This window comes from Rhipicephalus microplus, chromosome 4 (assembly GCF_043290135.1).
Source record: "Rhipicephalus microplus isolate Deutch F79 chromosome 4, USDA_Rmic, whole genome shotgun sequence".
Lineage (NCBI taxonomy): Eukaryota > Metazoa > Arthropoda > Arachnida > Ixodida > Ixodidae > Rhipicephalus > Rhipicephalus microplus.
In genome coordinates, this window is record NC_134703.1 from 109,400,215 (window position 1) to 109,425,243 (window position 25,029).

The 25,029-nt window shown below is 46.2% G+C and overlaps 1 protein-coding gene across 1 annotated transcript in view; it reads right to left on the reverse strand.

Moving 5' to 3' along the window:
- Nucleotides 1-1,354: 1,354 nt before the first annotated feature.
- LOC142814405 (disintegrin and metalloproteinase domain-containing protein 10-like) overlaps nucleotides 1,355-25,029 on the reverse strand; it is a 53,679-nt gene continuing 30,004 nt past the window's right edge. The window contains exons 2-9 of the mRNA XM_075893148.1: nucleotides 17,833-17,995; nucleotides 14,757-14,878; nucleotides 11,073-11,329; nucleotides 5,004-5,402; nucleotides 3,083-3,269; nucleotides 2,493-2,680; nucleotides 1,509-1,698; nucleotides 1,355-1,413 (exon numbers count right to left, since the gene is read on the reverse strand). Coding sequence (XP_075749263.1) covers nucleotides 1,355-1,413; nucleotides 1,509-1,698; nucleotides 2,493-2,680; nucleotides 3,083-3,269; nucleotides 5,004-5,402; nucleotides 11,073-11,329; nucleotides 14,757-14,878; nucleotides 17,833-17,995 — 1,565 coding nt within the window. The remainder of the gene's footprint in view (nucleotides 1,414-1,508; nucleotides 1,699-2,492; nucleotides 2,681-3,082; nucleotides 3,270-5,003; nucleotides 5,403-11,072; nucleotides 11,330-14,756; nucleotides 14,879-17,832; nucleotides 17,996-25,029) is intronic.

Sequence of the window (25,029 nt, forward strand, 5' to 3'; positions counted from 1 at the left end):
CACAAAACATGGGATCGCATTTTGCCTTATGTGACGTTCGCTTATAACACCGCCGTTCAAGAAACAACCCAATTTACACCGTTTCGCCTTCTCTACGGCCGCGAAGTTCAGACGATGCTGGATGCGATGCTTCCTTATGAAGGCGCTGATCGATTAACAACTGACGCAGAAGAATTTGCAGAGCGTGCCGAGGAAACTCGCCAGCTCGCCCGGCTACACATTGGTCAGCAGCAACAGGTCGATGCACGACGTTACAATAAGCGTCACAATGACGTATCTTACAGTCCGGGAGACCAAGTTTGGATTTGGACCCCTGTTCGACGCCGTGGCCTCTCCGAAAAGTTGCTCAGCAGATACTTCGGTCCGTATAAAGTAATACGCCGCGTGAGCGACGTAAACTACGAAGTGGTTCCGGACGCTACGTCGTCACGATGGGCACAACGAAAACAACCGACCTCTGACATAGTTCACGTGGTGCGCATGAAGCCCTATTTTGCGCGTTCCTAAAAGACCACTTTTCCTGTGTTTTTTTTATTTGTGCTCCGACAATTGCCTCATCATTGGTGAACTTATCGCGTCTAACATTTGATTATTGGTGCCCTTTTTCATTGTTTAACCTACTTTGTTTTGGTTTTTTTTCAATAACTTTACAGCATCGGGACGATGCTCTTTCTTTTTTTTGTTGAGGAGGAATATTGCCACCTGCTTCTAGTAGTGGGTCGTATGCCAAGGTGAAGGCACACACCACGAAGAAGAAAGAAGTGCGCGTGAACCCCCGCTCTAGAAGACAAGCCCAACCGACGCGCTTGGTTAGAGCCCTGTTGCTCGGACATCAATAGACCTTGTCGACATCCCCTGGAGCGACGTGACAATATGTACGTTACAACGGAACAAAAAAAGCGCGATGAGAACGCAACGCGAATATTTACATTTTGCATGTATACGTGGCTTTTCTGCCGGTACTTAACAGTCATCAGCCTACCAAAACTGGGCAGGCCAGAAAACAAGCTTCAAACGTCTCTTTCAGATGAACACGAAAGGGCAGGACCAGTGCCGAATGGCAAGAATCAGCGTGGAACCGATAAGCTCCAGTATGCCTTTAGCCTTGCGCCACGAAAGCAATCTATAGGCACGGCTCATTCTCCGAATTTTGTCCACATTGGTGTATTAAAATTTTCTGAAACTTATCAAGTAAGATACCGTGTGTCAGAGATGAGAACTGAGGTCGTATTAAGCCTCAAACTATTACGCAATCGCTACAGCAGACGCCGTAAAACTATGACGTCATGCTGAGTTGGTGCGAGAAAATCAGTGCAGCGTCGCCACATGCGCCTTTTTTTCCCATGTTTTCTCGCTACCCGAGTGACTTCTCAGTGTAGGAGTTCCGCGCTCTGCGTTCGATATTGTAAGTTTCTATAATAAGAGGAAAAAATCACTGCTCCGAAAAAGGGCCCCTAGGAGGAAGCTTGTTTGAGACGTTTGAAGACGTTTGAGTGACACAAGCTTGCCTTGAAAGCAATTCTCGCGCGGCGACTTGCCCTCGACCATAGGCTTGATGACTTCGGATATGTTGCCCCTGCTGCAGGTGGAAAACAAGCGGTTGTTGGGCTCGAGGCCGGAACTCGCCATGAAGTACATGATGTAGTTGCCGTTGTTTTTATTTCCCGGAGCGCAAGGGCTTCCATCCGGCGTGTCGTGCTGCGCATAATGCGAAGGAACACCCGATCACCTCTCTTACGCAATGACACTCAGCGTCAAAAAAGAAAAAAAACTTTTGCAAAGTGGTTTATGCGTTTTACGCAGACATACATGGCCACCTCCCTTTTGATGCAGGGCGTTTACAACGTATGTTCGATCTCAAAACAACTTCTGGCCTATGCAACATTTAAACGAATAACATACAATATGCGCTAGTGCTATAGCACGATGTTTTTATAGGGTCACAACGCACGGTCTCTGTCTCAGTGTTCAGAGAAAAATTGAACGGATGATTTATTTGTTACTTGGGGTTTAACGTCCCAAAGCCGCCATATGATTATGAGAGATGCCGTAGTGGAGGGCTCTGGACATTTCGACCATCTGGGGTTCTTTAACGTGCACCAAAGTCTGAGCACAAGGGTCTTTAAGCCGTCTGCGGTGACGGCTGTCGAGCGAATTTTACAATTCCTCCATACCATCGTATGGCACCATACCCTCGTATGGTGCTTGTGGAACATTTCAGAACTACATGAAAACAGCATCGCTTACATTTTTAGAGGAAATGAGCAGACTGAAGAATAAGGCTTCTTAAGGAATTACTGCTGGTAATAAACGTTTATTATTGTGGGAATCATTGTGAAGTCATTCACGGGTCTTACTATGCAGGTGGTTTTACCTGGTGGTGGACATATTGCGTAAAGCTTGGAAAACTACGTTAGCGATTGCGACACGCAGAAGCTCAGCCAAGGCATGACCTCTTGGCTTCAGCGATCGAGTGACGCGAATGTACTCACGGGCGATCCGAAGTTGTGACCTATCTCGTGAGCGAACGTGATCTCGCTGACCGCCTGGGCCACATAGGCGTTGTAGTTCAGAAACGTGATCATGCCGGTGTTCAGGCTTAGGCGCGTCAGGCCCAGCTGGGGCTGCGTCGGATCCTCCGGTAACAGTCTGTTCTTGTCGCAGACGCCCAGAGAGTGCGCTGCGCGGCGAGACGTGGCACGCTTTCGATCTTGTCTATCATAGCATCGGGCACTAACACACTTGGTTTCGCAATTCACTCAATAGGCGCCGTTCCCAGACCAGGGGGAGCTGTGTTGCTCGCACTGGTTTGCCCAAGTTAGTGGACATTGGCCTCTAGTGGCACGCAGAAAAACAGACACGCGCACCCATCTCCCTTGTGGCCTGCCACAATCCATCCATGCACTCATGCAGAGAAGGAGACGCTCATCACGTTTTCATGCAGGAAGGTACATTATTGCTTTTTTAGACCCTAGGATTTGCGTTCTCAAGCTGCAGTCGCACTCCAACAACGAAAGAAACAAAGGGAACTCACTAATATCGTCGCAAAGCAGCGTTTACTTCGATGGAAGGCATCACTCACTTGTCGAATTTCCCACGTAGGCGAGGCCGAGAACGCCCGAATCGAAGTCGCGGTATGTCCACGTATATGCTAGGCAGTACTCGTCGTAGTTGGCGGACTTGGCTGCCGTCAGCAGGAATAAGGATGGGTCCATTTTGTCCAGGCAGAATGGGTTCTTTCTGCTGGGGCAACTGGTCGTATCGTTGATCTGCGCGAAAACGTCCCGTTTTGAGGCTTATATGTTGCTGCGCTTTGTGCTAAATATTGACAATGTCAGTAGTTTGTACGGTCATGTCTCGCTGGAGGCCGTTCCTGCTGGAAGTGGAAACAATCTAGCCTTTGTGCGTGACCAGGAAGAAGGGAGACATGACAAAGCGTAGACTACCACTTGTTTATGTTGAGTTCGACATCTTGTTATATATTCTTGTCACAGTGCCATGACGGTGTGCATGGAAACCACCATTTCTTTCAATATTGGCGCCGTGGAAATAAGCACCATAAAGCTGCGCTCTACCCTGTAAGCCTTCCTCCTTTCTGCAAAGTAGTTTTGGTGAGAATGTTTCGCAAGTTGGCATAGAGAACGCCCCCCCCCCCTCCTTTTTCCCTTAAAAGTCATTCACTTAAGGAGAGTAGTGGCTTGACAGCATCGAGTGCTTCCGGTACCGCGTTCTAAGATCTCACCTACAATAAACTATACAACTTCTTGGGAGATACCGACGCTCACACGCTGCAGCGTGGCGTTCGGATGCGTTAACATTATAAAGAGGAAATTATGCCTTGCCAGCCGCAGAGCTTCTTCCGTTATCATGCTGCGTAAGTCATTGGGAAGCACAAGAAACATGTTCGAGTACGCGGGACTTGCAAAGTAACGTGCACCCTACACGAGAATCATTAAGTGCGACGGTCTCGCATAGCCCAGTGAAAAGTCTGGTATTTCCGAAAAGGCGAAGAATAGCGAGCGGGCACACAAATGATAATATGAGGGGTTTAACGTCCCAAAACCACCATATGATTATGAGGGACGCTGTAGTGGAAGGCTCCGGAAATTTCGACCACGTAGGGTTCTTTAACGTGCACCCAAATCTGAGCACACGTGCCCACAGCATTTTCGCCGCCACCGAAAATGCAGTCGCTGCAGTTGCGACTCCATCCCACGACCTGCGGGTAATCAGCCAAGTACCTTAGCCAATAGGCCGCGGTTGCGGGGCGAAGTCACTTTATTGGTTCACGGAGTTCAAAGACGTGAAGCCGTGCAGTCAAGATCACCGAGGAGAACGGATTCTAACTGCTTTTTGACAACCCCCGATCTCACCTGGATTTCATTGTAAGCAGACGAGTGCTTTTACAATTAGTCTTTATTGAAATGTCTTCTTCAGCCTCTTCTGGTGGCAATCTAATGGGCAAACTCACGCATAACAGCAGTTTGACCACAGCTTTGGAGCAACGTGCTTTAAAGAGAAACTTGACTGAAACAGCGATTCCGCTTGTAAAATTGTACTCTAAGACCTCTAAAGTCGCTACTATCACCGTCACTGGTTTATTATTACAGAAGGGAATAAAGGTTGAAATATATTGAAATTTCACGCCGATATCGCTGCACGCCGTGTTGTGTAGTTCAAAGAGTATTGTATTTTGGAAACACTGGTTCGACAAAACTTCCTGAATCTTAGTATGCTTTGTCTGTGAGTCACGAAAAGGTCAGCATGCGTTCAGTTTTACCCCTTAGAAATTACGTAGGACCTAGGAAATGCTGTCAAAATCTATGACGTCGGAACATTTGGTGCGGGAACTTGAAGGGGGCGTCATCACCTGCATTTCCTTTTTGCGCGTTCTCTTGCTTACTAAGCGAGTCAAGCGTGATGGTTATAGTACTGTGGACAACTGTTTCACTAATTTGAGAAAAAAGAGTTCTTTTCTCTGAGGCATCGTCCCTTTCACTCGCCTTGATCTTGTGCACGCTGAACCTGACGTCCTCGACACCGCTGAAGTCCGTGTGCCGGAAGATGTCAGAAGCTCTTGCCGTGAGACCGGCGATGAGGGTCGAAAGGCGCTCGCGCGTGCGCACAGCGTCGTTGTCGATCTTGGCGAACTGGCGGTACAGCAGGTGGTCAATGTGGACGTAGAGACCACACACGCGGTACGTTCGCCGTGGCCGTCCGCCAGCTTTCGACTGGCGCCTCCGGTCTGTGTAGCCTTTCCCCGCTTGCATGTCGTCGACGTCACCGTCGTCGTAGACATTGCCATCGTAGTAAGAGCCCTCGGACTGTTCTTGGTGCTCTAGGGGACGCCGGCCGATCCAGCGCTCTAGGTAGTCACCGCTGTGGCGTTTCGCTTTCGAAGACTGCGAGTTTCAACCAATCAATCAATCAATCAATCAATCAATCAATCAATCAATCAATCAATCAACGAACCAAGCAGTCAATCAACAAATAAATGAATAGGTCAATAATTAAATATTTATTTAAAGAATTGATAAATTCTTATATTTATAATTAAAAATAATTATTTATTATTATTAAACAATTAATAATTAATTAACCAACCAAACCTAACTCACTCAATCAATCAATCAAACCTAGTCAAATAATCAATCGGGAAGCTTGCCACCGTACAAGAAGAGGCGTACAATAATACCATGAACACAAAATATTCGTTCAGTGCGTTTAACTTTCTAAACGGTCTCGAGGTGCCAGAGACGCCGGATATGCCTTAAACTCAATATAAACAAAAATAGAAAAACTAAAAAAGTTAGGAGCCCTTTCCTGATAGAAAAAATGGGGGGGCAAGCGAATTCTTCCTCTCTGCCTGTCACATTGAACAATGGCTCCTCGTAATTTTTTTTCCTCCTTGACGAGTGTAACGATGACGCTCATGCGTGAGACACTGAAATACAACAGTCAATTGTGACAACAAAGTGTGGCAACGTAGATCATATTTTCATATAAGAAACGGCTCATCGCCAGCAAACCTACGGTCAAGACAGGGCCAGTTTTGTTAAAAAACCGCGCATACAAATACCCATGTGACCAGTTCACCACTGAGGGCATATATGTGTACGTTCCAGGGCACCTTTGCAACACTGCTGTTTTGTAGGAAAAGTTTCTTCTTTTGTTCAGTTATTACGGCTTTATGCTCTCCTGTTGTAGAGTACCGAGTACTCTCAATCGTTATACACTTTTTATAAACACATCACCCTGAAGCACCCAAGGTCGCATCAAGTGTTACGAGGTCCAAGAGACGGCTTTATGCTCTCTCACAGTAGAGTAGATTGTACTCTAAATCACTAAAAATGTTTTATGAACACATATCTGAAGAGCAACTCTCCCATCATAGAGTTCACCATGCTCTAAATCATCATTTTTTTTCTAAACATGATTCCAAACGTCGAGCTCTGTCGACGAGCTCACAAACTCAGATGTACATTAGGACAGCTGGTTCGGAACTGTTCGGAAGTGTTCTCTTAGCAGGAGGTGTTTGATGCCCACTTACGAATCTCCATACCGGCGTCTGCTAGGATGGTCTTTGCTTCTGAGTGAATTTGTTGGGCAATCTACAGGTTGTCCACCCCAACCTCTAAATTCTCGACGTGGAACGACTGTCTGAGACACTCCACTGTTTCGGGAAATCGATTTTCGGAGCATCGGAAATGGTGATGCAACGTCGCTGCGAGCAGAAAAGGACTGGATTTGGCGACGAAGGGCACGTGGTTCATTCGCCTGTGGACGATTGGTGGGAACGGGTCATGTTTGGTCGGAAGATAATCGACCCATAGGAAGCGCAGTGCATCCCTGTCGTCTAGGCGAACGCTAATTTTAAGGTAGGCCTTTTTGATGTCAGCCGCAATGATGATTGGATGCATTTTGAAGCTGAGGAGCAGCTTAAGTAAGTCGGCGTCATCTTAGGCCCCTTCATGAGCACGTTTTTCAGGGATGGTTGATCGGGAGCGTGAGATGACGCATCGAAGACGACCCACAGCTTGGCGGTGACGGCATCTCAACGAATTACTTCATGATTAGACATGTGGTATGTGTTGGGCTTGGGTATGAGATCTTCGTCCGGGACTCTTTACCCATGATAGTCGTTAAAGTATGGCTTGATGGTGTCGTCATAACAAGCCAAAAGATCTGGTTGCTGTCAAAAGCGGCGTAGCTGCGTCAGGAACCTCTTTTGTCAAGAATATAGTTGTTCTGCGCATTGTCTAAACTGGTCTCATGAATAAGGAGAGGAACTTTGTAGCGTTCTCCTATTTTAAAAATTCTCCTTTCGAATAGTCCGCGGGCCACGCTGTTGCCTTGGCTGCCATCAGGGTCATCCTGATTGCCGAGAGAGTCGAGTAGCCAGAAGTTGGTGATACCCGCCTCCAAGGCAGCATCGCGTTCAGAGGCATCTTTGATAGCAATAATGCGGGAGGTTGCACGCGTGCCCGATCCTTGGGTTTGGTTGTGTAGATAACCCTGAGTGGTCCATCCGAGAAGAGTTTCCAACGCCGTTATCTGAGGGGTCAGGCCTGTTATATATCCGGTTGCAACGTCCCAGGAGAGGCTCAATCCTACTAGTACACTCACGTCGTCGTCCTCGCGGAACGTCATCGTGTCTGGACGTGCACCGGCGGGGAGTACCTCTTTCCGTGTCATCATGGTTACGATTTCACCGTCAGCTGGCGGACTTGTCACGGGCTAGTTTCTGGTATTACCAGAGCTTCTATTGTGTTCTCGTTGCTGCCGTGTTTGCTCCGCAACGTCAACGCCATGCGTTCACAGGTGAAAGTCGCGGGCAGTTTCATTTGCCCGAAGGTAAACAAGGTGAGGCGCTCAGTGCCCGGAACAGGAAATTTCAAATCTCGAGCAATGTCTTGCCGAGTGAACGAACGCTGGCTTCCTGTGTTGAGCAGGAGCTGAACCAGAACTGTTTTCGCCGGCGCTATAGCCCACGCTTTGCCAGTCTGCCGCAGTATTGCGTCAAAGTAGCGCCGATAGTTGAGACGGACGTCACCCGAGAAGGAGTGGTTGTGGACGCTTGTGCGGAATCTTGTCACACCGACGTGTTGTTGGCACGCCATTGTTAATGTCGTACAGAGATGTCAGGTGTTGTCCCGTGCATCGGCGGCATTGCAGGGTTCTGGCGGTGCGGGAATCATTGGCGAAATGGTTGAGTTTGCCGCAGCGAAAACATAGCTTCTCTTCGTGAAGCCTCTTCCGCATCTCTTCCCGGGTTTCGGCACCAGAACGATGTGTCAGAAAACGAAGATGGAGACTTGGATCACATAGTCTGGCTACATCGAAGATCAGAGAAACAAGTGAACGAGCCAGCGCCCCAGGGTCGCGCTCGTGCCCGCCACCCCTACTTTATTTACAGGACCAAGCTGATGTTGCTGGCAATAGCTTCTAAACCGCTTTTTGCCCGAGTTTTCGTGACCTATTTAAATAGACCTTGTTAGTACCCTTGAGCAGGAAAACATTCTGGAACCGGCGAATCTACATGTAGTAAGGAGAAGTTGCATACCAACCTCCACATTCTTGAATACTTAAACGCCACTTCGAAAAACCTCCGTTGTTTTACTGAGTGGACTTGCGGCTGTCGGTGAAATTTAGGGCACAGAATACTTCAAAATCTCACTGGCATGGTCTCTGTGTTAGAATAATTTCAGTATAAATGTTTGTTTTAAAAGAAATGATAAAACACATTTTTTAAATAAGCGACCAAAGAAATTTACAAGCAGTTTATGGGAAATCACGAGAAAAATGCGTAGCATTGCATATGAAAACAGGCAAGCAAACATTGGTGGGGACAATGTGCGGACGAACGTAAGTGCAGGCAACTTTTCCGGCTAACAAAGCAAAAGTTTCATAACCACATTGCATAAACACAACCGCTATTGAAAAAAAAGTTGTCCCCGTCTTTTATTCGGGGAAAATGCAAGACGACATTGATTGATTTTCTACTCGAAGATCTCTAAAACAAGACGTGGCTAGCATATTTTGTTTCTTTCTTGACACATTGCCACTGCGCGTTTTTTTCCGTGTGAGAAGGCCGTGTCACTATCACGGCTACCTCAAACTCCGTCTACTCTATATGTGCGTTGGTCACGTATTCGCTTTTCCTTATGTTCGTCTCAGAAACTTTCTACTTACTTCACCCACAAATGACTAGCAGAACAGACAAAGCAAATTGTATGCAACGCTCATTATGCCCCGCAGCTATCACTTTTTGCAGCGATGGGAATCACGTGCATAATATTATTAATTCGTGCAGGAGTTCATGCGGGAAAGTTGCGTCTCCACACAGTATACACCGGCATACACACTTGAATCGGCGTACAAAGGAAGCATATGGCACTGGCACCGCACTCGGAACCACTTTCATGGTTTTGTTTGGCGAAGTCGATACTCCGAACACTCTACTGCGGAAGAGTGCTGTGCTGTCCCTATCGCAGCCTACCGCAGAGAAATATTGAAGATCCGCAACAGCGTTTAACTTGTGTATACAGTTTTCTGCAGCCTGAATGTGGAGACAAAGTTTTTATTTCTTTTTTCTTTGCGCAATTCTCCGTCCCAGTTAAGTACTAGTTCACTATACACTCCCAACTGTTTCCTTCTTGCTGTTATTCCTGGACCAAATTCTTTTCTCCAAACGACGGCTACGCTGACATCATGGTTAAATAGCTACGCTGTTTAAGAATTGCTGCAGATCTACAAAATGAATGCTGATAATTGAACGAAGCAGTGGACATCAGTCCGTGAATCACGGCCTTCTGTTTTGTTCTGATTAACAGCCTTTTATTTTGTTCTGAAATACACTTCGTCGGTGTTTTTACGGTGTTGTGGCCTTCTTTAGATGCGGAAGCATCTTATGCTCGTGGCAGTGTCCGTTAAGCGGCGTCCGCAACTATACTGCGTTGCGAAAGTCTTCGCTATAGTTGCAGCTTCCCCGCCACAGAGCAAGGGAAGGTTCGGAAAGCCGAACGTAAACGTAAGCGTCGGCAAGCAGTAATTCAAACGCTTTGACAACCACCGTCACGTAAGTCGCCTTAGAAAAACGGAGACTCGATGCGCACGCACCCCCCCATATGGTGCTTTCGCATCCCATCATGGTTTCCTGTTGGGGAAGATGATGTGTGATTTTTTTCATCGTTAACATTTTCTTCTGTAACATGCTTTGATGGATGAGGGATTAAATGAGGGTGTTTTTACCATATTGTGGTCTGTTATTTTGTTCTCGTTCATCTTTTTTTGTTCGGTGATATGATTTGATTGATGGATTACCAGCTTTTCATGACCTTTGGTCATTCAGAGATGTTCCGTTTTGTTCAAATTTTGTTGGCGTTGCCACTTTTCCACTTTTAATGCGTTGTCGCCTTCTGTTTGGTTCTGGCAGAAAGCCTTTAATTTTGTTGTGAACATTCGTTGAGTGTGGTCTTTTACTTTTTTTGACTAAGCGCGCTATGTACGCTCAGTCAAGGCCGGGTAAGAGAGCCGCTCCTCCAGCCCGACCATGGCTCAGTGGACAGTATTGGCGGCGAAGGCCTCCAATAGAGAGGCCAGAACTGCGATCGTTTTGACGTCACAGACAGGATGCGTGCGCTCGCCTTACTTTCATCGTCCACCAGGGGTGCACTTGCATCGTCCCGCATGACTTCACACGCCTTTAATAGCAATTTTGCGTTGAAAATTAGACACGAGAGGGTCACCGGGGGCACTGATTGGTATTTTGCTGGCCCGTATTATCAGGTCTTACCACTTCTTTAGGCAATGAGCTTTAAAACAAAGGAAAACACGCACGGTGTCCGCAGCAAAAGCTCAGAAAATGCGGTGTTCTAGCAGACAACACAGCCCGGCATCTTATGAGTGACGTCATCACGTAAGTGGCGCCCCGGTATGTCTTCGAGGCCCATTAACATTTGTCCCCTGCACTTCGAGTAGGAAGAATGGTGACGTCAGCCTTGACGACAACGGTCGGACGTTTTACTAACCTTAGATGCTTCGCCCCTAATATACATATCAGTAATCCAAACCTTAAACTCGGTGTTACGTGCCCGTTCTGAGGCAAAGGCCAGCTGCTGCATCCATTGCGTGGTCTCGCCGTTGACGCCACACCACCCTTGCTGGGGGATGCCGACGTCTTCGGCGGCGTACATCACCGAATGAAAAGGCATCCGGCGAGCGAAGAACTTGCGTGCCCCTTCGACGTAGAAGCGACCCCAGCGGGACTGAATGGAGCCTTCGAAGACACCTTTGTGGAGGCCACCATACACCCGACTGGAGGGATCGCCTGCAAGATGAAATAAGCGACCGAGCTTTGCTTGTAGTCATCAGGATTTGCATTAGTGTGCACTATTGTTCATACGAGGTGAGCGGGATTTTTAAGGCGAAAGTCTCAGACGCTTCACAAAACGCGAAAGTTAAGTTGGAGAAACACTGTAGTGGTGCGAATCAGCATACAAGAGATGAAAGCAAATAAATAAATAAACAAATAAATAAATAAATAAATAATAAGGAAAGGCGCACATAGAAAAAAGTCTGTCGAAGATGCAGGTTCTCTTAAATGGCAGTACTGGATTCAGAAGACATTCCACAAGAAACTCTTTACACACACACTCATATATATTTTTACGCAAGAATCATTGTACATTGGACATGTGTACAATAAAATGCAGGATTATACTGGCATTCACGCTCGAATGAAATAGACCATATTGTAACTAGATATTGAGGTCCCGTAAAGCATTTATTTGACGTAAACATAACAAACATGATACCTGGTATGAAGTAGTGTCGCTAAAACGAGACGCTAACACACAGAACGAAGCAAAAAATGGACGACCCGTAGCCCTTACGATGTAGTTTTTTTCTCATTGTGTCTCTTGTGTTGATGCTATAATTACCTCACATTTACTTCAAAGAAAAAAAAAGGCGTGTAAAGTGAGTCCTTTCGGGTATTCCTGACGTGCCACGTATACGAATATTATATAATAGGCACGTTGACTTTGTTGAGGGTTGTCCGCCACCGTGATGTTAAGTTGCTCGGCTGCTGACCTGAAGGTCACGGGCTTGATTCAGGCCGTGGGGGACGAATCTCGATGGGGGCGAAAGGGTAGAGAGCCCGATATGGTCAAAATTTACTCAGACCTTTAACTACCGTGCCTTTTACTGAAATCGTGGTTTTGGGTCGTAAAAAATTGGCCCCGTTTCTACAAATGTCATCTGCAAATGTCGTCGAAAGACGACAGTCTTGCGTCTGGAGAGATGGAACAAAACGCTTATTTGATGTTCTGCGCAAGAAAATCGGTGACTGGTATTCTGGAGGAGCTTTGTTAGAGTGCCTCGAGCGTGAAGCGGGGGCGAACGAGTACATCAAGTCACGTCACACGTGAGACATGAGCGATATCTGGCAGTTACCTTGCAAAACGAAACGCACGGCTTCGAGACGGGCGTGCGCGCCTGTCTCAGAGGTGATAAGGCGTAGAACGCAAGGTGACGGGTATGTGCCACCACCATGTCGTCTTAGCAAAGCGTTGGGAACACTTTCCTTTTCGTGCAAGCGTTGCATGGTCAGCGCCGCGTGATAAACGCTACGGTCCTTAGAATAACTTATGTCTGCCTTTTCTAGTAAGAGACGCACATTAAGAATATATACGTGTTGTTATGGTGCCCCAGACATGCTCAATAATTGCTTTTTAATTGACAATCGCACAAGATTAAACGCTGAAGTTTGAGCAACATTGGTGGGCACTTTGGATGGGGTCGTCCGTTTGGGGTGTCCGCTGGTGCCGTTTGAAGCGGTACCATTAAACGTGGACAAACAGACAAAAAACAGACATGCAGACCAAAATTTTTGCGTCGAAGGTGCCCAAGAAAGACTATCGTCTTTAAACAGCAGGTATTATATAATGCGATGCAGCTGTTTCACTCACGTGTGTAACGCCATAGGTACGTGCATCCGTACGAACGTGCCGCAACGCGTTCCCCTTGCCGCAGGTGTTGGAGCGGTGCAAAGTAGGGCACACCGCAGTTGCACGTTAACGTCACGCTGCCCTCGCATGTACGCGCTGACGTCACTCTCTTCCTCACCCGCTGCACGCTCGCCGCAGCGCCCGCAGCGCCCGCAGCTGGCGGCTCCTCCTTGTGGACTTGCTCGCTAGAGTCCGGGCTGAACGGTTGTGCCGCCTGCGATCTCCGACGCCAGTGCCGCTGTCGTTGATCGGCCCACCGTCTACAATCTCCCAGTGCCATGTATCTCTCGCCGAGTGGTGCCGCTTCCTCAGACTCCTTCGACCATGTCCCCATCTCTCTTATCTCTTCACTCCTCTTTCTTCGCTTGTATGCATAGAGTGTTCTGTCTTTCATAGCTTTGTTTTTCTGCTGGTCTTTTTATCCCCCTATCCCACCCCCTACAAGGCACTGCGCAGTGCCGCCCACAAGGCAGACAGAAATTAGGTTACTTTTCATCTTCCTTCAAGAATCACTCACTCCTCGTGCTCGCAACACACTTACCACTCGCTTCCCCCTCTCCACCACCCGCAACGCTCGCCAGCACGTCGAGTGGAAACACTCTTTCGGCTCGTTTATCTGCGATGAAACTTACCCGAAACCTAAATCGCTTCCGGTGTGTTTCCGTTTCAATGAAACGTTCACTCGAGTAAACGCTACGCCTAGTTTCGCTTCAAACTATTCTTCCAGCACCCGCGTCGACGCCCGTTTTAACCTTGTCAACGCCATGCGCACATCTGCTGCTTTATATCCAATCGAGGTTCCCGTCAGTGTGATGGTTCATAATCTTACTATCCGTTGTAGCTCCCACGACCATTAGCAGTACGTATAATTACTGCAAAATAGAGTGGATTGCCCTCTTTAGAAAACAACCTTAGAATTAGTACTAATAACATCCTCGTACTTTCTTTGCTGCGTTGCCTGTTAGTTCTCATTATCATTGTGTATAAAAAATACGAGCCGTTAAATTTACACTCTTTCCTTCATACACAGTCAAGGTCCTGTTCAGACAGGCTTGCCACCTTCAGGCAGGGGCACAGGCATAACTTTTTATCGGGGAGTGGGCACCCTCCCTCATTTTTTTCGGTGGGGAGCGGCGGCTCCTTGAAATGATCATTTTAGCTATGTAGGCCACAGTGAAAACAAATTTCGCAGTGGATGTTGCACGGACCCGGTGTGGGTCTTTCCCCCTTGGCTTTGCGACGGCCTTCAGGTAGCATGCGAGGGATAATTGGTCAGCGGCCAGCTCGTAATAAGATCACATGCTACGTGTCGCCAACAGGCAAACAAAGTGTTTCGTACTCGCCGTAACCCATATACTGAAGGCAGTGGCTGACTGACGCTCCCACGTTTAGACGTACTTCGGTGGACGGATGGATGAGAGCTTTGGAGGTTTTATTCGAAGGTCGCAGGTTCGGACCTTGCTGGCGGCAAATTATCTTTTCGTCCGTTTCTTGCTTCAGATTCACACTAAAATTACATTTAGTAATACCGCCAACACTTTCATTGGCATGCACGACTGTCCGCTAATTCTCAATAATGTTGTGCCTAAAAAAAAACCCTTACGTTAACGCTTATTACCTCTACAGAGAGACGCATGCGTGGCATGTTAGGACTACCCGAAATGTGGAAAGTGACTTTTTTAGAAGGTATTAAAGATACGTCAGCTACATCAATTGTCAGTAATGTAAACAGACGGAATATTTTACCGACGACTTCGCCGCTGTAGATGTGACCGATGTCTGGCTTCACCCTGCCGAACGTCGCAGTTTCAACGACGAGGTCCTTGTCAAATACGGCCGTGTCTGGTCTCAACTTCAGGTGGAATAACCTGCAAAAATAGGCTATTTGATCAAAGACCGATAATGCTACAGAATGAACCTTAATCAACGCGCAGTATGATCACAGCGAACAGTGATATAATAAAGAACACGTTTATAAAAATGTGTATTTGGTTTTCGAAAACAAGAAGTTTCTTCGACTCCTTTGTGCATTTTCAGGGTTGGTAATAAGTTTATTTGTCTCGCCCAAATGAAAGGTGCTCAATTCAGAAAAAAATAAATAAAACGATTAATATAACTGAGTACCCCACCATGGCTGATCTATACGGGGAGCTGTCACGGTCACAACTGTCGGAAATATCACCGTAAAAGCTAACGACATGCATTGGATGTCCAAGTTAGTTGAGTGGTACCTTAGTTGCCGAACTCTAATTATTTCTCATTAAACGCAGATGTTGATCACCTACGAAATCGATACCAATGGTCTGAGTGGTGACTCTGTTTATGTGGAACTATGGAATGAAACAGCCCATTCCGCTTATATATTGCCTTGATCGCTATTATACGCCGTTAACTTGATTAATTCTTCGATAGAGTGAAAACTTTATTAAGGATGCGTCTGTTGGCTGAACAGATACAATCATAATAGAGAGTTAATACGCATCTTCTGAGCTCTATCTTCAGTGCAAATCATTAAGTATGTGGCCTGCTGTAGTTGTAGCCAGGGTCAGGCACCACTCTTAACGCATACTGAAAAACAACACGAAGACTGCTAACCGGATGTCCTCTAGGTAATAACCAACGTTTGTTGTACTTCTGCAACCTAAATACAGTGGTATCATAACGATCGTTATAATTAAGATGGCACCATATTCGTGTAGCATTTGACTGTCAAGACAGACGCAATTAGAGGCAACAAATAATACAGGATGTTGCGTTCCTGATTATTCAGCAGCCTCAGAAGACGCACACCGAGTCTGATGGTAATGAGTAACGATATTCAGTAAAAATCAAGAAAGTTCAAAAAGAGTTCGTTGGAGTGGAAATTACGTCAAGAAAGTGAAGGCAGGTCTCCGACATATTTTAAAAGGCATGATAAAACCTTAAAGTGACCACGAAAAAAAAAAGAACGATTGTAATAAATTCACGTGCTACGGGACGCTAAACAGGCAGAAAAAAGTGTTCCACACTCGCCATCATAGCTACAATCTGTAAGCCAACGCTGGTCTGCTATCATCAGGATAATTTTGAGAATGTCCTACTGTGGTACATGTGTTTTTGTGCATTTTCGTTGATTTCACTGTAAGTAAAGAACTGTTGGTAATAAAGTTGTCGTTTTAGAGGTTGTCATATATTGAGCTTTCACTCTGACGTAAATTGTTATTTGACCTTGTTGTCCCTTTATACGTAATCTTCTTTCCTTGGTCGCCTGAAGAAATCGAAAGCCTTGGCGAACTTATTCGAGGTCGTGTTACTAATACCCGTCCTGATAAAACGCTTTCGGCGGAAGCGATACTGACAAAGCATTTTCACCGAATAAGCTAACATCTACACTAGCAGAAGAGGAGAGCCATATCTCTGATCAGAGGTCACTTTTAAAAGCTGAGTTTTTAAGAAAACCTTTAGACAAATGCCGCTTTGACACTGCTTCCGAGAAGCTGTGAAAGCTTTCACTCGAGCAATTTTCGCCTAAACCTCTTTTGCTTATAGCCATAAAAAAATGTCGGCCTCCGCCACTACAGCGGGGGTTTGCCACTAGATTCGCGGTATTTCAGCAGTGGCGTGAATCATGGGTAAGTCAGGGAAGTTCTACTCCCCCCCCCCCTTCCTGTGCTTAGACTGGGGTAAGGTGACAACATCTGCAAGTTACTTACGTGAAATGTAACTAAAAGGCTTGGCAGTTAGGTCTAGCGAAGTCAGATTTTTCAATGCCTCTTTCTTATAGCATGTACCGGTGCTAAAAAGCCTTAATTTAGCTGGGTGGGATTACTGAAATTACTACTACCACATGATCGGTTTCAGAGAAGACCAAATAGCACAATGCAAGTACATGAGTTAAGAACCCATGTTTGTGTGTGACAAATGGTAATTTTTACATAAATGGCAAGAAAAACAATATGGCCGCCATGACGATGTGTGTGTCCCTGCTGGTGATTTTTTTTTCAATTTACGCCACTGCATTTGAGTCCCCTAGGGATGTCATCCATGCAGCCACAAAGTTGTTAATTTCATAACACGCCTATACCGTGTGACTTCATGCGAAAATGGCTTTTATATTCATTAATTGAATGGGAGAGCAGCGTCAGCTTTTTGTCTGTTCCACTGTTGTTAATATTCAGTCCTGCCAATTTGCCGAAATATGCACGCTTCATATTCGTTAGGTAATCTTACAAGCGAGTCCACCATTCGTACTCGTAGGGGATACGTTGCTACACAACAGCAACAACAAACAAAATAACAAGCATAAATCATCGGGACATGCTTTTATATACCTCGGCAATTTTTTTAGATGATACATGAGTAACCTTTGACGCTATATGGCTCATCAGTTGAGGTTTGTGCCTGAAACACCTTTATATGTCATTAGTCGCTGTTGTTAATTGCCAGAGATATGTAATTTTTCTAGGCCAAACAGTGCAATTGGTGCACACACAGATGTAATGTAATTACGAGCTGCAGCACTGATAATGCAACAGTTCAATCTTAAAATGCTTGCTTTATAACCGCTATGCCATTTCAGGTAAAAAAATCAAATTTAGGCAAATATTATGATTTCCTTGCTTGCTTGACATATATATTTTGTTAGAGAAGCCATACGAACTACCACCATAATTCTATGTCCGAAGGAACAGAGGCAATGAATGAGTAAAAGCGAATTGCTCATAGTTTCGCAGTCTTAGAGTATGCACAGTAGGCGCAAACAATCCGCCCAGTTACACAACTGCTTGAACTGACAGAAGTGAACTACTATGTATGCTACAGTTCTGTGCAGTGAAAGACTTGCCTATTGAAGCCCTGGAAGCGGACGTAGACGTGGTGGTTTTGCTGTTGCAGCTGTGGGTGGATGCCGCCAAGTGATCGCCGCACGCGCACGTGGCCTCGGTGCACCGTTCGTGGCTCGTACGACAGGGGCTCGAAGTGGCGCACGAAACGGTTTAGACGGCGGGCTGCATGCATGCGTCATTCGGTGAGCAAAAGAACCAAGTCAGGTTCTGCGGCACGCCATGACAAAGTAACATGTGAGCTATGACGGCAGTGCACCACTAATGTACGTCATTAAGATAGACATTCAAGCTACACTCGGAGATGCGAGCATTGGTAGTAATCCTCAACTTTCACGACCTTTTGGTGGCGCGATTATACATCCAACATGGCGGTCGTTGAGATGATCGCCCCGAAAGAGACGATAGCGAAGAGTAGACTTTTGGCGAAGACTGCAAATCTTCGCGCTCCGGTGGCCCTTGGATGTATGTTTTTGAGAAAGTAGGGGAGCAGCATTACACTATAATAAATAAATAAATGCCTAGTAGCACGATGAGAAGATAAATACGCGCCAAATTGTAAATGAGGCCCACACACACGCACTTCACAATGCTGGATGCACGTAATCGCACGCAACCCTGCACAAATTACTGCAGAAGTGAGGTCATGGAAGCACTTCACAGACGCCTCAGATGTGTACTGATGTGTACTGATGTGCACTGATGTACACGGCTCACTGAAACTTGGAATACTACATCTGTAAATACACAAAAACAAGGGACCTACGCAAAAGTTTACAGCCTATAGACAGAAAAAAACGCGCCCAGTGACCTTGGCTTATCGAATGAAGTGATAAGACCGTCAGCAAAACAATTACGGAAATTAATAAACATAGAGATCACTATGTCATACACGTACCACCGGTAGCAGTCTGCGAGAAGCTGCCGAACATTAGTAGAAGCACTGAAAGACGCCAGCACGTCATCTCTCAAAATGTAGGACTGGCAGAAAGCACGGAACACGGGAGCTTCTGGCAATGACCTTGCGCGTGACACGCGTTCCCACGAGTCACGCTCTTCTCTTTGTGCGCCAGTAAAGTATGGTGCATACCCACTGAGGGGTGGGGGTAGGAAATGGCTCAGAATTGAGTGGACTTATGAAATATTGTTCGCAATGGTCTGTTTGTTCTCGTGTGTACTCGGCTAGTGTGACGAAATATGCGGAAAAAGAAGAGAGCATCTTTTTTCTTTGTTCACATACTACTACTGCTACTACTACTATGACTACTACTACTACTACTACTACTACTACTACTACTCCCACTACTACTAACTTTCACTGTAGGTGAAACATGTGAAGCGAAAGGTTCTCTGAGAACACAGGAAAATGAACAGCCATGCTATGGTAGCCTATTAAGTGTAAAGGTTGTTTCAAGAAAGCTCTCCGGAAATACTGTAAATTAATTAAAGTGATATATTTATATGCAGCTTTCATAACTACTTTTCATAACTACTAAGCGGACATCTTAAGCTGAGCAAGACCACAAGTTACGACAGGAAATGTGTAAAGTTAATCCCCACAATAAGCTAGGTCAACGCAATAACTGTGAATACAGCATTATCCAGTAAATTCGAGGGTGATAATTCGCCCAGAATATGCCTCACTGCTGGAAAAGTCAACACCAGCGCTCCTAGAATGGGATCGGCAGTGCTACAGTTCACTTGCCGAGCTAAGGAGGGGAGAGAGAGGGGGAGAGACCCTGCTTGACAAATGGAGGGGTGCATCACGTATATAAACACATAAACACTTTTAGGTTTTACGTTCGGCACGAGCTCGCGTCCTGTTTCTGCAAAAGTGAAGTGAGGAGGAAAAGAAGGAAAATCAGAAGGGGAGAGGATAACCATAGCATGCGTTGTGCTGTATAGTACAGTAAAGAGACGAAAAAAGAAGCGAAAGAGAAGATGGGAAAACGGAGGATGGGAAGGCCATTATCTACGCTGCTTCCCCAGTCTTCACCGCACTGGTGGGAAGATTGATTTATATTCTAAGTGAGACCGGTATATAGTACCAGGTAATAAGCTACACTGTGAGACAATTCACTTATCTTGTGTGCAGTCGAGTTTTTCCAGCTCTCTTAGGTTTTTTCCTAATTACGTTGCCTGCAAACGTGCTCGCACGCTATTATGAGGGTTTACGTCGCAATACAGGCTTGAATTTTAGAATACTTTGGTATGTTTTATTATTCATAATCAATTCTTTTGCCTTCGTTCTTTTGCCGGATTTTGTTGCGTATTTGCTTCCATCTACGAGCGTGTAGTAAGCGTAGAGTTTTTCCTACCCACCTAAATTTCGTGGGTTTGGACATGCGATATCGCGTTGCGCACCCGTCCAGATTTTCTGGGGATCGTCAATGTGGACGTATGCAAGTGTTGCTCAGGAGAAAAACAAGTACTTCATCGTGGTGAAAATATGAGTCCAGTTTCTTGAGTGGGCATCGCCTGTATTGAACTCACTCCAAGCCCTATGAACCGGGTGAGCAGTGGCATCATTTTGGGCCGACGTTATCACAGTGTTTTGCAGGCCTCGAGAGGGCGCCGTGGACGCCGTTTGATTCAGATGCATCTACGTACTTTACGTGGCCTTTACGCGGTCCTTTACGCGCTCTGTCTGACCATGAACTTTCCTCGAGAAAAATCTGGCGTCCTCTTTTCAACTTAGTATGAGTACGCGCGTCTAAGTGAGACGGCTGGGGTAGATAGATGACTGTTTCAGCGAGTGAGTGAGTGAGTGGGTCAGTGGGTGTGTCAGTGTAATTGTAATTTTTTTCTGGCAGTTAAAAGTGCGTCAGGCACGGATTCACGCTTATTTACTCTGCATTCATCGGAATGATTGATTGATTGATATGTGGGGTTTAACGTCCCAAAACCACTCTATGATTATGAGAGACGCCGTAGTGGAGGGCTCCGGAAATTTAGACCACCTGGGGTTCTTTTACGTGCACCCAAATCTGAGCACACGGGCCTACAACATTTCCGCCTCCATCGGAAATGCAGCCGCCGCAGCCGGGATTCGAACCCGCGCCCTGCGGGTCAGCAGCCGAGTGCCTTAGCCACTAGACCACCGCGGCGGGGCCATTCATCGGAATGGTAGTCGCGGAGCCGCCTGTGCTGTTACCAGTAGAATTTATTTGTACAAAACGTACACTATGGTGAGTATGCCTAGAAAAAAAATTGGGGGACCCTTAAGTTTTGCCTTTAAGAGTTGAACACAATAGCGAAATTCAGCCCCTAGTGCACCCTTCAACCACTAAGTGCATACTTCTTCATATGTTTCGTTACATACACACGCACGCACACGAACACGGATGCACACGGAAACAGATGAACGAACTAGAAAAAAAATGGCCCCATATCTGCATGTTTCTGCGAATGTCGTCTACAGACGATAGTCTTCCGTGTGGAGAGAGTGAACAAGACATTTAATTGATGTTCTGCGCAAGAAAATCGGTGAGTGGTATTCTCGAGGTGCTGCCTTAGAGTGCCTCGAGCGTGCAGCGGAGGTGAACGAGCGCACCAAGTCACGTCACGCGCGAGACATGAGTGCTATCTGGCGCTTATCTTGGAAAACGACACACGCAGCTTTAAAACGGGCGTGCGCGCCCATCTCAGAGGTGATAAGGTGTAGAACTAAAGTAACGGTAGGTGCCACCACCGTCTCGTCTTAGCAAATCGTTGGAAACACTCCCCGTTCTGTGCAAGCGTTGCATGGTCAGTGCAGCGCGATAAGCGCTACGGTCTTTAAAATTACTTAGGTATGCCTTCTCTAGTAAAAGGCGCACATGCAGAATATATACGTGTTGTTAAGGTGCCCCAGACGTGCGCAATAATTGCTTTTTTAATTGACAATTGCACAAGCATGAACGCTCAACCTTAAGCATTATTGGTGGGCGCTGTGGATGAGGTCTGCCGTTTCAAGTACCCAATACAGTAAAGTGTGGACGAAAAGACAAATGTACAGACAGACAGACAGACAGACAGACAGACAGACAGACAGACAGACAGACAGACAGACAGACAGACAAAGTTTTGCGTCCAAGGACCCAAAGAAAGACTATCGTTTTTAAAAAAAACAAGCAATAATGTGAGAAGATAAAGAGAGGAGCACACAAAAGCAAGAAGATCAGCTAAACTATGCCCGGGCCGCTACCCTACATGTGAGAAGGATATGAAGCAGTAAGAAGGAGAGAGGAAAGTGAAATACGAGTAAAAAAAAAACCCTGAGAATTCACATGGCTGGACGCTGAACCATGCATTCACTTGTAGCTGCAGAAATATCATCTCATCGTCACTGCTGCGTCACTTTCTCTACACAATATACTTTCAAAACACAGCATTTCTGTAAAGAATCACTTAAATTAGTTGCCTTCAAATTCCAATAAATGGCATCGTAGATTATGTAATGTGATGTTATGGTATGAAATGATATGTCATGTTATGGTATGACATGACAAAACTTTATTGGGTCCTGAACCTCTGCCAAGGGCTCATGCGGCCGCTGCCACTCTGGGACAGGTATAGGTTAAGCCTTGCTGCCACATTGTGGGCCGTCTACACATATCTGAGTTCATATCGAAGTGAATCATTGTGTAGCGTCTGTTAGTACCTCATTCTTTCTTTGATACTGTCCATCTGTTACACGGGGCAGCGCCATAGCATACGTCCTAAAGAGATTAAGTGATCACATTTGTAACATTTCATGTTTATGTCATAGTTGATATTGATCTTTTTGAATGTAGCCATGTTGAACACGTGACTGTTAGATATAGCCGCAGTGTAAAAGGCTGCCCTCGAGTGCGCTTAGGGTGCGACAGCGTAAACTGCCTAACAGTTACACGCAGTGCGGATGGGTTTTATTTCTTGAGCACCCACTCATAGCACAGTGTAGATAACACATTGTAGATATTAGCTTCAATTGGTTCTTGAAAGATGGGCTTCAATGCGAGCTATAAGTTGTGTTTATTTGCCATTCTTCATGTGCAGAAAATTTCCTTGAGCTAATGTTGTTATGGTGATATGCCGTAACCCTTCTCAATCAGAGCGACATTGTTCATATGATTTAACACGTATCTCATCCTCGTATGTGTGACCTTACCTGTTTTGTAATAATTGACAAACTTAATTTATTGACTCATGTCTTCTTGCTGGTGTTACAGGTCGCCACCTTGCGTTGTTTACTATATACTTACACCTATGTATCGTGCTATTACAAAGCATGGTTTATAGCCAGGTATGCTTCATTCATCATGATATCTGAGGTTGTTTTATCGTGATCGCTTCGCTATTTGTTTTTTATTACGAAAACCATGATGGATGTGCTGGAGAATTTTTATTCAAGTAAATAATACACGCAGCAAACACACCTAGCGCGACCTCAAGGAGAAACTAGGCTGTGCTATATTGTCCCAGCTGTCGATGCAACTGAAAATTGGCTCTACTTACGCAGTGCTCTGCAGACATTTATTAGTACTTTGCAACACGCAATGCACGAAGCAGGCATGTACAAATAGTGATGCGAGCTGTGCATAAACTAAGTTTGCTTTTTTCGTGCCACATGACGGAGTGGTTCAGACGTTGCACTGCGCAAATCATACGAAGCGTGAGAATGGTTATGAGATTTACAGTTATGTGTTTTGTCACGTGAGCTATAAAGCACTGGTTCTATGGCTATTTGCCTTGATGGTCCAGTTGTTACGGTGCTCGGCTGCTGAACCGAAAGTCGCAGATTGCATTGCGGCCACGGCGGTCGCATTTTCATGAAGACAAACTGTTAGAGACCCACGCATGTACTAGGCGATACCACTACACGATAGAGGGAATCGGGCTGTCTAAACTTCTACAGCTGTCGAACACGGCATGCCTCACAATAACATTTTGGTTTTGGCACGTAAAACCATCAATATTTTAGTGGTTATAGGGAGTCAAACGGCTGAATAAGGCGTGTTATGTACTTGACAAAAAGTGCAGAACCATCTTGTTTGTTGAATTATTGAGGCAGAGGAAGGCTCTGTTGGACAACCTGTGTGTGGTGTTTTGCTGTACCGTTCGTGCAGATAAGCAGCTGGACTTTCTTTCTCACGATAACGAGATTACGATAAGAGACTGCGTGTGCCGTATATAATCCACTTGTGCAGAAGTTTATCTAGTTTATCATATTATTTTCTTTGGTTGCCTCGTGTACAAAGTTAACGCTATTCATTCTTTCGACGTATAGACAACTGTCAGTTATTATAATAGATTATATTGCCGCGCGCTTGATCTGCCAGCGCAAAAGAGGCAGACGAAGTGGCAGTTCCCCTCGTGCCATTGTTCTGTTTTTTTGGCTGCGCTGAGCCGACCGCTCTTCGGACTTTTGTGAGGACGCCTTAAAAACGTCTCCTGTCTTTTTAACGTGACATTTTAATGGTGGAGGTGCTGGGTAACCTCACCTATGCAACAGACTCCTTCTAGCAGCCGGAACGTGACCCAAAACCCAGAGCTTACGCCGGTACACCGTTTCAGTCGGAGGATTCGAGGACTGTCCCCCGAGTTTGTGCCTCACAGTACAAGTACGTCGACTGGTATGGAGAATACTGTTGCTGTCACCGCTTCCCCTGCCGCTGGAGCCGCCGCTGCTCCAACCGCTACACCCGCAGCTGCACCCACTCATTACACGCTGCAAAAACCACGTGTTCCGAGTCCCTTCCGTGGTGGCCTCTATGAAGATGTGGAAGATTGGCTGGCTGAGTACGAGTACGTAGCGGATTTCAACGGGTGGGACGAAGTAGCGAAGCTCAAGAATGTGTACTTTAGTCTTCTGGATGGTGCTCGCACATGGTTCCAGAACCGCAAGGGCCTCCTAACGTCGTGGCATGAGTTCTGTCACAGGCTCCGCGAAACGTACTCGAGTCTCGATCGTCGAGAGCGCGCTGAAAGGGCCCTCCAGTCCCGCATGCAGATGCCTAATGAAGGTGTGGCTGCATACGTGGAGGATATGGTTCATCTGTTCACTCGCGCCGATCCAACCATGCCGGAAGACAAGAAGCTGCGACACTTGATGCGAGGTGTGAAAGAGCAGCTCTTCGCTGGACTCATTCGTAGTCCGCCTAGAACGGTTGCGGAGTTCCTCACTGAAGCCGTCGCCATGGAAAAGGCGCTGCAGCAGCGGAACCAGTACGATCGGC